This window comes from Rhyacophila brunnea, unplaced genomic scaffold (assembly GCF_057557595.1).
Source record: "Rhyacophila brunnea isolate RB1 unplaced genomic scaffold, BYU_Rbru_1.0 scaffold_5, whole genome shotgun sequence".
Classification (NCBI taxonomy): domain Eukaryota; kingdom Metazoa; phylum Arthropoda; class Insecta; order Trichoptera; family Rhyacophilidae; genus Rhyacophila; species Rhyacophila brunnea.
In genome coordinates this window covers 19,306,534-19,325,181 of record NW_028233170.1, presented here as the reverse complement: position 1 = coordinate 19,325,181, position 18,648 = coordinate 19,306,534, and the positions used below count along the sequence as shown (strand labels likewise).

Below are 18,648 nucleotides of genomic sequence, written 5' to 3'. Positions count from 1 at the left end.
CTAGCCTGCTAGCCATGCCATGTTGTATTGGATAATACAGAGGCTTTAACCACCTCGTATTATATTATAATATGAATGCAAAAATATTTTTCTTGCACGTCAAATATGCTCACCCTCGTCATTGTGAGTCCGGTTCGTTCCTCCGATGGATAACTTTTCGAGATAATAAAAGGTAAAATCACCGCCGATATATTACTATAATGCCGCCCTCTCTGCAAAGTATTATGTATAATAAACATATCAAATTTAATATATTTTAGAAAAATCATAGTCTACAATAGTTTATTCCATAAAATGAGTTATCCCCACGGTAAAGTAGTGTTAGACTACTCAGAAACCATGGGCGTGGATTCGATTGCCGGATCTTTTCCGATATTGTTTTTTGAATGTGTTTGATTTAGAGCAAAAACCAAATAGCTGAGCAAACTCCCTAAAATGTTTGGTAATATAACCTTCATTTTTAGAAGATATTGATGTACTTACTTTATATTCAAAATCTCAATTAAAATTTATAAATTACAACGTTTTACAATTATTGCATACCTACCTAGTTGATAAAATAAAATTTTGATCACTTAAGATTAACAAAGTATTAAGCATACACGCCCGGAATAAGTTTCATAATCCCGGGATCCCGTCCCATTTATCGATTCCAAAATCCAGGGATTCGATTTTACATGATCGTATACATATGTATATGGAAATTGCAATTTAAGCTCTTAGAGTATATAAAGTCAAAATTTCGTCGAATAAAGATGGTAAATTAGATCGTTCTAATCAACATTATTTTTTTTAACTTTATACAAAATTTAAGATATTAATTGTAATTGCAATTTTTAGAATATATTTGTAGCATAGTACCTACGCATTTATTTAAAAAAAATTATAGCATCATATTTTTTTTAGATAACTATATTTAGGTATCAATAAAACTTTTTCACTACACGAAAATCATGAAAAAAATGTCTCTGAATATGAAAATTTGGATTTATGTAATTAATAAACTAATATTTATAAAACTTTTGAAAACTAATTATTTTGCTCGGTATATTCAGTAATTTTATTATTGTTTAAAAAAAAAGTAATTTAGAAATAATATTATTATTTGTAAAAATAGCTGTAGAGAGATCAATTTTCAAATAAATTCACGATGTAATATTATACTTTAGGCATACCACGAAGGGTGGGTAGATGGATAGGGGGCAATGTGTGTTTAATATTAAATTTTCATTTACTTAATATTCTAATATTGTTATACATAAAGTAACTAATTACTAGCTATCGTATTACTCATTTTATTATTTATTATTCGTTTTACTCAGATTTAATAACATGTTGAAATTTAACTGAAATCCTTCATATTTGTTTAAGATTCAACATATTCCAAGCAAAAGTTTGAATTAATAATCATATCTTGTATTTTTTCATTGAATTGTAAATAAATCTAAAATCACGCAGAAAAGTCTTGGATGTTCCACGGTTCAAACAAAAGCAAATTTTCATTTACCCTCTAAAACGGAGCGTATGGGCCTTCACTGTTTACGTAACTATAGTACAGTAGTACAGAAAGACAAAATTTCGCAACTCTCTAGCTTACTTACTTTAGAAAATTAATTTAATTTATATTATCGCGGTTAGCTTATGTGTATCATAACAAAACATTTAAATGCTTAGTAATTATTAATATTATATAATATATACCTATAATATGATGTAGGAAAAAGTTAAAGAATTATTAATGAGAGATTTAATAAATATAAAAATACTTATGTAAATGCTGCCCAAATACGATAAGTAGATAATAAATATTATCACCATGAACTTAGAGATAACAAACTAAATACGCATAAATAGTAATACTATTAATAAGCTTTTTTGAACCAACTTGGAAGCTAGACATAAAATATTTTTTGTAAGAGCTTAAAAGCTGTCGTGAGTGTTAAGCTCCCACTATGGAGGTATAATTTCTCTACACCACAACGATTTGGGTTGCGGTGCCAAGTTTTGATTATAAGCAATAAATTTCACAAATTTGTCAAAACTACCTCAGACTGCCTGGAAAATTCTACAAAAAGTACCAAATGATAACTTTTCATATTAATTTTGTAGTTAAGAAAGTAGAAATTCAAGGAAAAATAAGAACTTATTACGTATTCGAAATGTCGTTTCAGTAGTTTTGAATTTGTTATAAGTGGATTTAGTATACGTTTAATCCGACAAAACAAATTCTGGAATTGATTTTTTAATTACATTTTTTTCTTATAATATAAATAATATTCATTATATATTTCCATGAATTACTATTATATTGAAGCATAGTATGCTTCAAGGTATCCATATACTTGTAATTGCGTGTCATATTTTGAAAATAAATCCTAAAATATATGAAGTCTGCTTAAAGGTGTAACTAAATGATTGATTTTTAGAAAGCCAATAAACAGTTTTCACAATAAAATCCTCTAGACAATATTATGAAAAAATTATATTTACTATATTTTTGATTGACATTTATGAATATTTACTAATCTCAAAATTAGCTACTTTTATCTAACACAAAGCTTGTCATTGTTAGTAAACATTGCTAATTTAATAATTATTGTAATTGAAAAATGTATTATTTACTAAATCATTAGAAATAAAATTATTCAAATATTATAATGACGTTTAAATAATACATTGCTACTTTCATCATCGGCACTACAACCCAATGTGGGTCTTGGCCGCCTTCATTATACGTCTCCACTCCCCTCTGTCTGCCGCAAGCTCCCTCCACCGCCTTAGTCTCAGGGATGCTGTGTCTCTTTCTATACAGTCCAGTCACCGAAGTCTAGGTCTCCCGACCCTCATTTTCCCTTCTGGTCTGTTGAAGAGAAGCCTCTTTGGTGGTTGGGTGTCTTCCATCTTTGAGACATGGCCTGCCCAACGAAGTCGCCCCACTTTCACGTGTGAGGCTACAGGGGGATCTTTCTACAATGCATATAGTTCGTGGTTGTACCTTCCTCGCCACGTGCCATCCTCATCACATACAGCTCCGAAGACTCTTCTTAATATCTTTCTTTCAAAGATATCCAGTTTCCCTTCATCTTTTTTTGATAAAGCCCAGCATTCCGACCCATAGGTTATATGGGTCTGATGAGGGTTTTGTATAACTTTATCTTAGTTTTCTTTGAGAGGAGTCTTGATCTGAAGTGTTTCTGTAAACCGTAGTAAGATTTGTTTACCAGAGTAATCCTTCTGCTAACTCCTTGGCTATTGTTTGATGTCGAACATTGCTACTTTCAGAAAACTAAATTTTATTATTATTTAAACAATATATTAGCAACGGACAATGAATTTTATTGACTATATAAATAACTTTCGATTCTAATCCAATTTTAGTGTGAGAAGTAGCAGGATAATATCAAATTCAATATTCCGTTTTGAAGCCAATGTTGAAACGGTTTTAAAAAATACTAATTATTAAAATGTTGTTTCTCTGAATCGTTCCTATAGTAAATGAGAGGAAATATTCCATATATTTCTGTACGTTATGTACATGATCAGAGACAAATCATTTATATTTGTAGTCTTGATAATAGTATGATAACGAAACAACACATAGTAATTAATTATAAGTATAAATAATTAAAAAAAAACGATTGTCTCGTAGTTTTGTGTGGTCACCCGAGTGACCCCTTTTTTTCTAACAAATTGTTTTATTTGAAGACAGCATGTTAGAAAATGCCTCAACTATACTCTATGTCTACGAAACATGTCTACATGCCCATCCCTGCATTAACGCATAGATAAATTACTTGCAAAATAAGTTTCCTATTACATGAAAATAAAGGTAATTTAATTTTGTATAATTCGCTCTACAGTCCGACGTGGATATTGCCTATCTCACGATGAAGATTTTTTTTTTACAAATCGATGTTGGTCACTTTTTTGATCTATTAAAACCATGCTCTGGATCTAAACACACATTAAAAAAACATACGTGATTTAGTAAAACCAGGATTTGTACCCAAGACCCACAACTTTATAAGCAAATGAGGCATCACTCATCTATCGTGGGCGCTTTCAACGACATGTTAGGTAGTTTATACGTACCGTCAATAATAATTATGAATATTGTATTAATTATTTTCATTTCATTACAATATTTCAAAAAGGAATGTCTATTATTTATACAAAACAAATGAATTAATTTAGTTAAGCTGCATTTAAGTGATAACACTTTACATACACTATCATAACAACTCGTAAATTATAATACATTCACATCAAACCTAGTAAATTTCCCCTCGGTATTTCGTAAGGCGATAACATGCAGTATTCCCGGACATTAAGGTCGCGCCTCAGTGGTAATGTGAAGGGTAGGTATTCTGAGAGGTACTGAATGTTCATATATCCACCCTTAATGTGGTCGTGGTGTATAAACGCATGTATTCACTTAGCAGAGTTTCTCTGTTTACCGCATTTCCATTCATCACCGACATATATTAAGCCTTAATAGGTCAACACGAGCCCCATTGGTTAGTGTTAATTTCACTTTCCGGCTGATTTCAGAACTTCTCACACCGAAACACTCTGTCCACAATAATTACGTTAAACGTAAATTTCAATTTGGACCCCTCAAGCTATACACCGTGTAGCTAAACACGTGACGCCATCCATCTAAATTAAAGTGACACCTGATGTGAATTCAAATAACATTATTCAGAATGACATTAAACCTTAATTATTTTTATTTGCAAATGAAAATTGACTTCAAGCGTTTGCGAGATGTGATATCTATTTAATTTTTCCCGTGTCGGTTTTTTCAATAAGGCATAACAACATGTACTTTAATAATATTTTATATTTTAATTTATGAAAATATATCATATTTTTTTTATATTATGTAGCATTTTTTAGACTCCTCCATGTTAATTTACCCTATACAACAAATATTCTCAACTCATAGGTCACGGGTATTTTTGATATCATAAATAACATACGATACGATACAAATGTATAAAAATGTATCGGTATACTCCTCATTTATTTTTAAAGTACCTACCTAAGCGATTTGTATAATTATGAGCGATTTTATCAATATTAATATCCTACAAGAAAAATTAATCAAAATACAAATTGATTAGGTGATTTGCTTCATTTTTAACAAATACACTTTGTCTTCATGTGTATATTTGAAATAAAATAAAAAGCCAATAAATACCATATTATCACAACAATGATTTGAGTTACCCCATCTTCACCCGTAATGTATATGCAACCGCGATTTATGCACAACCGCCTTCTATGACGTTATAAACGTGTCAGAATGAAAACATTTTAGTGCCACACTTCCTTGTTCCGAAACAAAGCTGCACGGGACTGATGTAGCAACAATGCACCTTGGTACTTAAAGAAAGAGTTTAGAAAATAAAAAAAAGAATCTTAACTTACTCTGCCGTCATTTACCTCTAGTGACATGAAATGTCCAATATACCCGACTTCTGAAACTCTGCCGAAACAGAGGAGTCAAGAGTTGAAGTGATGAATCGAAGGAGTGATTGGAATTATTTCGTCCTTCAAATGACGCAGCATTTTTTTCAAAAGCCTCAAAGTTCCCGTTGGTTGATATAAAGTCAATTGGGCATGTGTGTGGACGGACCTTGGCAAACAGCTTTGCTCCGTTGGATCCCATCAGCCAGCAGTCTCAGACGAAGTGTTCAGCGTCCATATACTACGCTAGTATAGCCTTTGCAACAGCATAGTAATATGTGTGAGTTAGGGTTTTCAGTTCTAACCATAACAAAGAAGCCTGCAGCTTATCAATATTATAACATGAAGATTTAATGAAATTTCAGAACTTTGACAGTTACTTAACTGATATAAGTATTATTTTAAGATAATGTATTTAACTGTATTTGTATGTGTTATTATTATTATTTTGGGTAACGAAACACCTTTGCCCTAATCTGGGCACTGGTTTAAAAATATTGAGAAGATTTGCTTTAAATTCATTCTTGTGGCTTCATGTAATCGTTAGTATTTTCTTATAAGTCACCATGCTATGGATGTAATAATCACTTACAAAAACCACTTTGATTATAATCTACCCCGTAAAATATAACTGTACTTAGAACATTATCTAATAATTTTCACATACCCAAATCGGTTTATAATTAGGATTGCTTATGTATTATAATTCAAAATTGTTCTGATGCAATGGTAGTTTTTGTACATGGTGTTAATAATATTAATTTTAGTTAATATGCAGCACCCGTTAAATAGATACGAGTACCTAGTTGAAGTTTACGGTAAGTAAATTCCCTGAATCAATATTGAATTATAGTAATAATTTATTTGCAAAATATTAATCAAGATACTGGTTAAGTACCTTGTTTCAAAATAACCCAGTAAACAGGTAAAATTAAAGGAAAGGTTGATTCCTTATTTAAATTAAGGATAGTCTTATAGGGTATATTTCAGTACGGACTGGCATATTTGACCAAATTATAATTACCAAGTATCTTTGATCTCACTAAAATTTTATGACTCTTGGTAAATTATCATCTCCGATGCAATATACAGTGCAGCTTAAGTGTCGGTTTATAACGTCGTGGGTTCCAGGATAGAATCCTGGGTCTAACATATATATATATATATTGTTTTTCAACTTCTGTTTAGACCCAGAAGAGAACCACAAAGGTTGAGCAATAGGTTTACATCCATTTCACGTATAAAAAAAAAACAAAAAAATCTGTTAGTACAAATCTCCACTCTATGGAGATCTATATCGTCGGTTCCTATTAAAAAAGTCGGATCTGCAAAATGCTATTTTTAGTACGAGCAATCAAAGATGTTTCATCAAATATCCTTTGTGACCTATTGCTTGCCACAATGAATAAAAATACGGGTTATAGAAACTTTTATAAACGTTTATAAAAACATCCGCTTGCCATAATGAATAAAAATACGGGTTATAGAAACTTTTCTAAACGTTTATAAAAACATCCGTCTATCCGGTGAACATAGCAGCAACTGTCAGATCCGACGCATCTTGCTCACCCACGCCCAGTCAACAATGTCGGTTCTTACTGTTATTCATTGTTATTCGGACACTCTCGGTAGATCCGTCATTTTTAAATTGAGAATCTCAAAATTTTCCAAACAAACAAAAAAACTGTGATTGTGGTATAAATGTTTAAAGTGTTTAAATAACGTTTACGTAATAATCCGAAAATGACAAAATTTCAGATCCGACTTTTTTAATAGGGACCGACGATATGATCTTATCATTTTACGCATCTCCGGTTAGTAGTAAAGTAACGAAAGGTTTTACTCTAAAATCCGTGTATTATAATCTCGAATTTGGAAAATTCATTTATTTCAATTTATTTATATACAACAAATGACTTAACATTTTTGATTATAATGTAAAACCTTCTAGTTTGGTGAATACTTATAATATTGCGAGGTGCCACAAATAAAAATGAATAACGATGACTATCAAGAGAAAGTTCAGTCATTGGAGCAATATATTAAATCATCTAAATAAAAATTTAGGCATCTGCGGGTGTAATCCGTTAAGTATGATGAATCGCTTTTTCCAAAATTAATTGTGCTAAAAAGGGCGTCGACTGATATTATGAGGAGAGTAAGTTCGCATACGTGCTTTAATCAAAATTTTGTATTCATGTATATATTTAACTTGTGTATGTAGATAAACCGTATTATAATATTAATATTTTGATAATACTTCACGTACTTACCAGAAATAGATATGAAAAGCATTCATTAATCACAAACCATTGTAATTTAATGATTTATGTCATACATTTTTGGGGAGTAAGTCATCAAACTCATCATGTTATTTTATTATGATGGCAAATTGAAAGCTCAAAGCTTTAAATATGACGATATATATTGTGAATTGTATGCGAGTTATAAATATACTGTTATTTAATATAGGGTGAAAGAAAATCAGTACCATGTAAATAAAGATAAATCTGATCAATCAAAAATGAATGATCAAAACCATCATGCGGAAAAATACTGCTTTTGTTTTTACGAAGAAAGTGAGTTTAAAAAGCCTACCGACTTACTTACCTATATTGGTACCCAATTTTTTTTATTTGTACAATTTAATATACCAGATGTCCTGCATGCGTAAGAGGACGGCTTTAACTCAGATTAAGTTAAATAAACAGATGAAGTGTTTAAATTATACAGAAATATTATGAAATAGTTGGCTATGAAATTTAAGCAAATTCCGACAATAAGTAAACACTGAGAGCATCGGAAACGTTTTAATGCTATCTTTTTATAACCTATACCAATCTGCAGTCATATATATATTATAATTCGCATAATAAAAGTTGTTTCGTTGTGGGTTCAAAGTTCGATCCCAGGTGAGGTCACAATATATTTATGTAATTTTCTGAAATCAAGGGTATTAGTAATAATTGTTTCACTTATAATATTAAATTTGCAGTACAAACGGCAGTTTATAAAAGGTACTTGCTAGATTTAATAGCATACGCCAGATGTGTATTTTCCGAGACAAATGCCTTTCAAAAATGCTAGAAAACAATAAGTTAAATTGCCAATTAAACATTATTAGTATTCGTTTACACTAAATATATTTTCTGGACTCTTCTGGATATTCAATCTTTTAAATATTATGTCTTTTCAAGTTGAGTGAGATTATTATTATTGAAAATTATTTGAATTTTTGAATTATAAATGATGATAATTCAGAAAAGTTAGGAAGTATATCGAAAAAGTTTATAAATTGGGTGAAAAAATCTTTACAAGAATCCACTTTCACTATCAAAAACTGCGATATCATCGTAATCGTCTTTTAAAGAAAGAGTCAGGATCATCGATTATGGTGCCTGTACGTAGTTCGGTCACGTATTACAAGCAGTCTTTTTTTCAGAAGGCGGACGAGATCAAATACTGAACATCCTGTCAAATAATGCTGTTGCTATGCAAATTATGTGCCATACAAAAACTGACGTACCTTGTTACGGGTCTCATAGTCGAGTGCGCTGGCGACGTATATGGCGCCTGTAGTATTTGTTACTCCAAAGGCGCCGCCTATGTTCCCTCCCGTAATCTCATATCGAACACGCGATGCTGAAAAGAAAAAATGAACATGATTTATTAATAATTGATTTAGAACATTCTCATAAAGATAATAGAATAATATAATATGATTATTGATTTGAGGGGTTCTTCTATTTTGATAAGCTAAATATTATCATACCTTAGTTATGCTTCATAGTTAATGATTAACTATTTTGAAACTACCCTAATAGAGCGGTGTAATTGATATCAGTCAGATAACTTACTACTACGCTACTACGAATACGTTAAATCTCTCGATTTCAGTAGTACAACTGACAAACAATGACAATACCATTTAACTATGCGACTGCCTAATCTGCAAACCATCCAACTTCATTTTTTACAAAAATTAGATTTTGATGACATTTTGTTATAAAGCATAATAATTATATTCTATACTCACACAAAATTTCAAACTCCTAAACCTACAAATAAATTACCAAATTTTCAATATAGGTAATGGAAGAATTCCGCTCTTTATTTTAATTTTCTTTATATTATAAAAGGGAAGCTAAAATAGTGTATTAATTCATAGTGCAGTCTATCTGTAAAAAAACAATCCAAGTGTATTTTTGAAATTGTTAAATTCCGCTCGATAGTTAAATTAATAAGTTTTTTCTCCTTCTTGAACAACTTGCCCAAATGGAGTTAACCGGTTTGCAGATTAAGCAGTCGTATGGTCATATTATATACCTTGAATAGTAATGTGATTTTATTTATTTTATACCATATTAATAAATTTGTATTTCCTTTGTCAAATAATAACAAACTGTAGTATTTTATTGTTAAAAGTTTAGTTAAAGGGAATCTTTTATTAAGTAATTTAACTTGTAAAATCTGTTTCCAGTATACTAAATCAAAATTAAAAATACGTATGTAGTCGTTTATTGATTGCTTACATATTATAATGGACTGTACCATGTACAATTATTGTTGTATTTTGAGTAAGGTCATCAAATGTTTAGGAAGTAGTTTCTATAAAAGCTTGTTATTATTTCAAGGTAAATCTTTCCCTATTCAAAAAATGTATTATAAAATAGACGTTGACAATGTGACATGTTTTTTTATAGGTACCTTGAAATATGTGATTCAAATTGCATCAATAACAGATTGGCGATGGATAATCATAATTGATAATTTTAGTATTTATTGAATGAACCCATATATAATAATAAAATTAATTATCATAAAACTTACATAGGTATTGTCATGGAAAATACAAAGTCAAAAGTCACTATAAAATGACAAGTAAATAGCAATTCCAATGAAATGTTTGGCCAATAAAATTTCACTATACTGAAATGGTGGGTATTTACAAAAGCTACAAATGTCTTTTTGCTCCCTGATTATGAATTGTATACAATGACAATTACGGTAATACCTTGGTATTATTACATTTTGTATACTCACGAAATCTTGATTTCTTGGATAAAAAATGATTTATAATAATAATGGCAAATACATATTTCCTATAAAGTAAACAGATTGTTCAGATTTGGCTTTCAAATGTACCCACAATTCTAAATCTTTGACCTTTACATGGAACATCGGCCCAAAATGATACAATAATTTGGTAGGTATTGAAATAAAAATACTTTTATTAAATTCGCAATTATTGATCATCACATAAATAGAAAGTTTTATACATAAAATACTGTAACTGATTCGGTGTTTATAAAAAAAATAAGATAACAAAATATGGTTTTCGAAAAGTGATTAATTACATACGATGGTACTAGGCAATGTTTTATAAAATAACATATTGTTTTCTCTATTTATAATTTGTAAAATAAAACAAGAATCGAGGAATTCAATACTTTTGATGGATTTATTAACTCCTCAAAGCAATAATAAAATTGTAATGCGAAAATAAATATTGTCTTTCTTGTATTATTTGTCATATAAATATGTATTTATTGTATAAGTAATATATATTATGAGAATCTAAAATTGTCTTGATTTAATATAATATATTGAATAAATACCGAAGAGTTTTACAGTTACATCTTGGTAAGTACGTTTGTCAATATACCCGGGGAGAGTTTTTCTTTCAAAAGAAGAAGGATAAATAAGATCTAGATATTATGCTAGATAAATTAAATCCATCCATAAATTTATACCAATCATGAGATTATAATACAATTATGAAGTAAAACGAGAGTTTCCAAATAAATCAAAATAAAATTATTCCGTTGATAATTTTGTTCTTTCTTGTTTGAATAAATTAAATCGGATGAAAATTTGTGACATGGAATAGAATAAACTAAGAGAGGTCAAAATAGCTAAGCAAATATGTAACTTTCCTTTGAAACCAATTAAGAAAGACAAACAAGGTTGCATTTAAATTCTTGGATACGTACTTTGAAAGCGTTGCCTTATCAAAAGAATGACGGTAATATCTTGACAAATTATTCAGTAGGACCTCAATGTTTGAACTACGTACAAGTAATTTTGCAACATTTATATATTATTTATTTGAAAAATGTTACCAGTGTAAAGATAAAGATGAAAATATACAGTACATAATTTGTAATTTTGTCACAAACTTTTGTATAATATATCATAACGTGATTTTCCCGCAATCAGAAAAATCCATTCTTGATTGGAAAATGAATTCAAATATGGTTCCTTCATATTTCAAGCACGGCACATTTAGGATATTTTTTGTGTTATTACTAATAATTTATTACTACAATACAATGTATAAAAAATTAAAATATGTGTTTATATTTTATTGTAGAAATTGTATGGCGAAAGAATAAAGAAATAAATGAATACAAGGGAAATTATTGTGTTATATAATTACAAATATTATAAACTAAACTACTTTTTATATTCCATGAATAGTTCCTAAGAAGAATGTAACATTTTTTATTGAACATAAATAATTTAGGATAAAAAACCCTAGCAGGAATCCGATGGACGCATGTTTGCGTCCTGATCAACACAATTTTTGGTAACATTTTTTTATAAAAGGTATTATGATTTGTGGTGTATCCAATAATAGAAAATTGTAACGTAATTTTACAGTATAAAATATATTATTAGGTATGTTTTTTATATTAATATTTCGAATTGACATTTACAAATAAATAAAAAATCTGTACCTACGCATGATAAAAGAACAATAGTTTTTTCCTTAATTAATTTAAAGTGTATGTATTATTGTTTATACCGACGAAACCAAGAGTTTTGATAATAGTTAGTTCCATCAGGTAGGACAATTAATTTTGAGTTTTCTGGATGTAAATACATTCAGGTGACTGCTATCAAATCCGATTATCAATTGGCCGTATTTGGTTTAATACTATTTTAAATTTGTAATAGGATTATAGAAAATATCAATAATTCAACAAAACTATAGCAATTGCAGCGTAAGGAACATTCATCGCAGTTGTTCGTGCGGTGGCAAGTTAAGAGAAACTATTAGAAATTTCAAGATGCTCGGTAGTGAAGAAATGAAATAAATAATATTCACGAAAACGTCGCCTTATCTTATAATTATTGATAAAATATAATATCTGCGTTAAACAAATGACAGAATGTCCACATTTCATACGAATCCACGAAGTATTTTGTTATTTTTGATACGTATTTTGGTGTTACTTGAAACTTGCTGATGATCCTTTGTACATTACTTATAATTAGGATAAAATGGCAGAGATATAGTATGTAGCTGTAGTGGTGTATAGCTAAATATGCAGACTGTCTAACTACTAAAATACTAAAAATATACTTATAATAAAAGACAGAGCAGGTCTGCTGAAAGAGAGTACAGTGTTATACAGTATTACAAAGTATTTTTGGTCAATTTTAGCTGACTCATATGGATGAGAGGAAAAAATAGAACTTAGAACGAAAATGATTAGATATATAGAGGGATTGTGTTATTTTAAGAAATAAAATGATTTAGTTGGAGCAGACTGCAGAACTTGGTGGATTCGATTTAAATGTATGATGTAGAATCGTGAACATTAACTCAACTTATTCGAAAAGACTTATTATCGTAGATAGAGAAAATTTGCTATGCACAAGAGAGTATAGTGTATCCGGGTTCAAGTTTAGTTTACTCTTACGGATGCGAAAAAAAAATATAGTGACTACCACCGCCTATTATATGAAGAAATTGTAAGATTTCACGAAATAAAATGATATAGTTTGTTATATAATAGTAAATTCCATTTTCGTATTATTGAGGTGGATTCCTGGATATTACGAGTAAAAAAAGAAAAAGTTCTCAATATAGGTATTCGAAAAGTGGTGACTACTGAAGTTATCCTGGACGAAATACAGAACCAATATTTTGATATTGCAGATAAATCAGTGAAAAGTATCTTCAGTGTGATTGTATCGTATTATGCGATTTTTGTACACAGTGTTCCCAGTGGCCCAGAAATCCTTATAAGATTAATTGTTTTTGGGAATGTGCCAAGTAAACGGAACAGAGGGTAAACGCCGATCAGGTGAAGTGATCAAGTGAATAAAATATGTATTGCAAAACCAATATCATTCACTACAAGCTTTGCAGAAAATAGAAAAAGTTGGGAAAAAGTTGAACGCAAAAATCCGCAGTACCTATTCCAGAATAATAGTCAAGACGGAGCTAGGACTTAAAATTTTGAGTGAATGACATACAACCTCAAGTTACACAATATGTTGTAGAGCTAAGAATGATGATGGTTGATACGATTTGTAGAGCTTTAATCTCATAGAAAAGATGTAATTAGCAAGAAATATTTACTATAAGAATAATAAATCACTGAAAATATGTTTTACCCTTACTGCTGGGCATCCCTAATTCTAATTTAATATTCTTTTTCTTGAAATAAGAGTATTAAAGCACAGCTCGTTATCATATTCATAAGAAAATGTATTGTTTTCGGAAAAGGCTTTTGCTCTTTCCGTAATGTATTCTTTTGTTACATCCGTTATTTATTTATGATATAGCGATACACATAATGTAGAATTTACGATATTGCTAATTCGATTGAACAGAATCGGAGTATAATATTCGCCGTTTGGTAACAAAGCACCACCGAACATCGCAATTGTTAACCATCGACCGGCCACGCAATGCACAGTTGGTAATTGTTTCGCTACATAATTTCATTACTTAGCGTGAAATGCAAATTTTACAAAGGACCCTTCGCGGGGTATTTCATAATTTCGGCGAGTCCAACAAATGCCGTCGCTTGTGCCCCTAATTGACGATGGAACCGGAGGCCGTGGCATTTGTTGTGAAATGTTTGACAGCTATACCGAATAGGTACAGACATTGTTTAAATGAAATTATGTAATCATTATTTAAAAAAAGTAAAAGTATTTTATATTAAAGTTAAAGGGCAGTTACTGAATTTCTGAATTGGCAAATTACATCTTCATATTTTGAATTTGACTATGCATTGGAAGAAATACTAGAAAACCACACAAGGCATGACTTTGTATAAAACCTATAGTTTAGGAAGTAATTAAAATAAATAAGGTAATTTTAAAGCCTATAATAATATATCTGAGGTGTTTTCAAATGATATATGAAAAATGTTATAGATTGAGTAGAGGTATCTAAATACAGTATAGAAAAACAGTTACATTTTCAGCAAAATGAAGTGTATATTACTTTATTATAAAATATTTAAAAAATATATAAATTGTTATTATATGAGTGTTTCACAAGCATAGCGAACCAAGTCCATTCTGGTTATTTTTGAGTAAGCGTTTATGTAAGGGTATTATTTCCCTTACACAATAACTTAAATGTTGTACTCAAAATAACACTTCAGAATTGCAATTATACTCTTACAGAATTGGAATGTTTGAATCTAGCTTCTCAAAAATAGCCAAAATGGACTTGGTTCACTATGCTTGTGAACCATTCATATATCAGTAGCGAAGAGTGGAGGTAGGCTGTTAAGATACGGCATAAATAGTGCACATTAAACTTTGTTAGCCATACGTATTTGTTTTAATTGAACTAAGACTACAATTATTTACAAATAGTGTAGGTTAGTTTTCAAAAATTAATTTAACCCTGCTAACCAAACCATATTTTGGTATACTTTGGGAAATATGATAAAATTGTGCAAATTTTTCATTCATACTTATTTGTTTTCGTTGAATTATTAATATATTATTACTTACAAAATTTGTAAGTAATAATATATTAATAATTCAACGAAAACAAATAAGTATGAATGAAAAATTTGCACAATTTTATCATATTTCCCAAAGTATACCAAAATATGGTTTGGTTAGCAGGGTTAAATTAATTTTTGAAAACTAACCTAATATTGTTGGTTCATTTTTAAAATTCATTAAGCTATGTCATAATAGATAAAAATATTATTCTGTCTATAAAATATCCAAAATTATGTATTATTTAATGGCACAATTTTAGATATTTTATAGATAGACGAGTATTTGTTGACTATTAGGTATCTATTATGGTCTGGTTTTTACAGGGTTTAATTGAATTAACTAAACTTAACTAAAACTAACCAACACCACCTGTAAATAAATTGTAGTCTTAGTTCAATAAAAACAAATACGTATGGCTGACTTAGTTTAGTGTGCATTACTGTACCATCGATGTATATTGTACAATATATTCTACAATATAGTAATAGTACAATATAGTATATAGTAATATATTGTAAAATATATTCTACATAATGCCAATATATTGATAAGATAGCTAAAATGCTTAAAAGTATTTTCAATTATTAGAAGATATTTCTTTTTCATGATTTACTGTGAGTCCAGACTCCAAAATAAGATGTCCCTAATGTAATAAATACCATAATGGTATGAGTAATGAATTATGATGGATATGACTGGCGGCAATGTGATATGATATAATAATGACATCGATGGTAAATTATTAAGCCGCTGCATGAATGATCGTCTAACAAGATAATGAGTTCTGCAATACAAATATACGAAAATATTAATATTTACCCGTCTCATCTTTAATAAACTTATAATATTATTTTCTTGGTTACATCTGAGAAATAGCGAATTGATTTTAAGCGTAGACGGCCAGGTGATTGTGTTGAGACTGTTGAGTATATATAATAATATAAGAAACGTCGTTTTTTTACGATTCATCTTCCTGATATGATAATATACACGAAAAGTCATGATGCCCACCCTGGAAGTAATTTAACTATATACCTATGTAACTTTTTACTTTAAGGGCATTGGCTACATGCCTCTGTTTTGTAAAGATAATATTATGAAAGATGCAGTTTGTCTACCTGAGATGATGGTATACAATATACATTGAAAATCATAGTAAATATCCGGAATATATCTTGGATCCTCTATTCATCCTTCTAACTTGGTAGTTAAGAGGCACACCGTGCATGACTCACTTTCGTATGTGTAAGTTTATGATATATGCATATTGACTTCTGTTATATAGGTACGTATTTATTGGTCAGCATAGTTCTTCTTCTTTTTCGTGAGGATGTTATGACTGAAGATTGTAATCCGGATGATTTAGCAACAACGGTGTCTGCGTTTAAGCTCTACTTTTTTAGGTACCTATACAGCGATATTCATACCATGTGACAGTATTAATTTTAATCCATACGCGTCCAAAATTATGAAGCGGTAACGTGTCGGCTTGGAATTGTGGGTTTGAAAAATTTACATGTTGTTTTTTCAATGTGTGTTTGGATACAAGCATGACTTAATAGATTACGAGACTGGGTAGAATTTACTTCTCGTAAAAAATCTGTTAGAAAACCTCTTCATCAGGAGAGCCCAAATCCGATTGACGATTTAGAAAAAAAGTTAATATTCGTCGCCATTGGATAAGATACCTATAGCATGGACGTGATTCTCGAGAGATGCAGGTTCGAATCCTACTGGGTATTGTATTTTTTTCAAAAAGATTTTTTCATTGGTTACGTATTTCTCATAAGTGTTTTCAAATTATAGATGTTCAATAAAAGAATGTTACATTCTTAAATCTTATATAATGTAAATTGTAAATAAAAAATAGTTGATTTAAAAAACCTTCGTCCTCCCTTGTGTTATATTATGTAATTCCACATTCAAAAGAATTGTACAATATTAGTATCAAACTAAACCAATCGTAGTTTAAATATCCGATGATATTAAGAAGCAAAACATCTATTGTATAATTATCATGACTAGAATATTAAAGAATTTTATTAATTTTCAATTATAGTTAATTTGTGTGGAAATATTCAAAATTAAGGGATTAATGTATTTTATGAAATAAACCAGTAAAAACTCATTTATTAACGAGATTTTTATCTAAAGATTATAATTGGTATCTGATCATAATACCTTAAATTAAATCCTGTTGACTAAAAATTCAAATTTTTACCGGGAAATTTGAAAACGCTTTGATAATTAATTTTCTATATTTGACTTTTTGTAATTATGTTCTCCAGGATTTCAAATTAGCGTTTTCCGGATAGTCCATTTTTTATTTCAAGATTTAAGTAAGCAAAAAACAATTAATAAACCTACTTCATGATTAATTTATTACCAAAAACACTCAATAAAATGCAGAGAATTGGTGTGATATTTACATTTAAATAAAACTAATGATTGTGGTTTTAATTTATTAAAACGCATTTTTTTAGGTACTTATTCCACTTTTTATAATAAAAAGTGGAATAAGTACATATAAATTAAGACAACAATACAATGCAGTTCCACCATGAATTGACAGTTAACAAAATAAAAGAAATTGAAAACTAATATTGGACGTAATAGTTTTTGTCGATAAAAAACTATTGGTACTGTTCGGTTATACCGGAGGCAGCGGAAAACGCATTTTGAAAATAGCCGATAAACTGGATTATTTGTTAGGTTAACCTAACCAAACCTAACCTAACCTAACCTAACCTAACCTAACCCAACCTAACCGAACCTAAACTAACCCAAACTAACAAATAATCCAGTTTATCGACTATTTTCAAAATGCGTTTTCCGCTGCCTCCGGTATAACCGAACAGTACCAAACTATTAATTGAAATCATAAAAAGAAATTGATTGTACAAGACTGCCATTATTAATCGTTAATCGTTTGATTTATTGGACGTTTATTCTTTCGACCGCAAGGACAAAGAGAGTTCGGTTTCGTAATATTCCAATATAGCGTGACTGATATTTTATCACTCCATAAGGTGAGTGTTTACCGTATGGTGTTTTGTTCAGACAATATCCAAACTTCTATAATAATACGGAAAAATAAATACTTTACAGTATTATTTTTCTAGCAAACTGAATAAACCTGAGTACATACTATTTATACTGGTCCGTCTTCCAATAATTTATGGAATATAATCTTATTCTGAAGCAAACAAATGACGTTTATTTTTATTAATGTTGATAAAATTACTATGTTCAAAGAAAATGTACTTAAATTACACCAGTAAACGATATATAAATAAATGGATTAAGTATCTAAAAATATTATTGGTAGGTATTAAAAGAAATCCGTCCGCATGATACACGGAAACCAAAAATAGACAAAAATATCTACATCATGATTTAATTTGATTT

At 29.6% G+C, this 18,648-nt stretch overlaps 1 protein-coding gene across 1 annotated transcript in view; it reads right to left on the bottom strand.

Annotated features, from left to right (window-relative positions):
* Positions 1-18,648, bottom strand: part of LOC147066128 (neural-cadherin-like) — a 549,013-nt gene that overhangs the window by 82,056 nt on the left and 448,309 nt on the right. Inside the window, exon 4 of the mRNA XM_085956145.1 lies at positions 8,999-9,114. Within this exon, the coding sequence (XP_085812271.1) occupies positions 8,999-9,114 (116 nt within the window). The remainder of the gene's footprint in view (positions 1-8,998; positions 9,115-18,648) is intronic.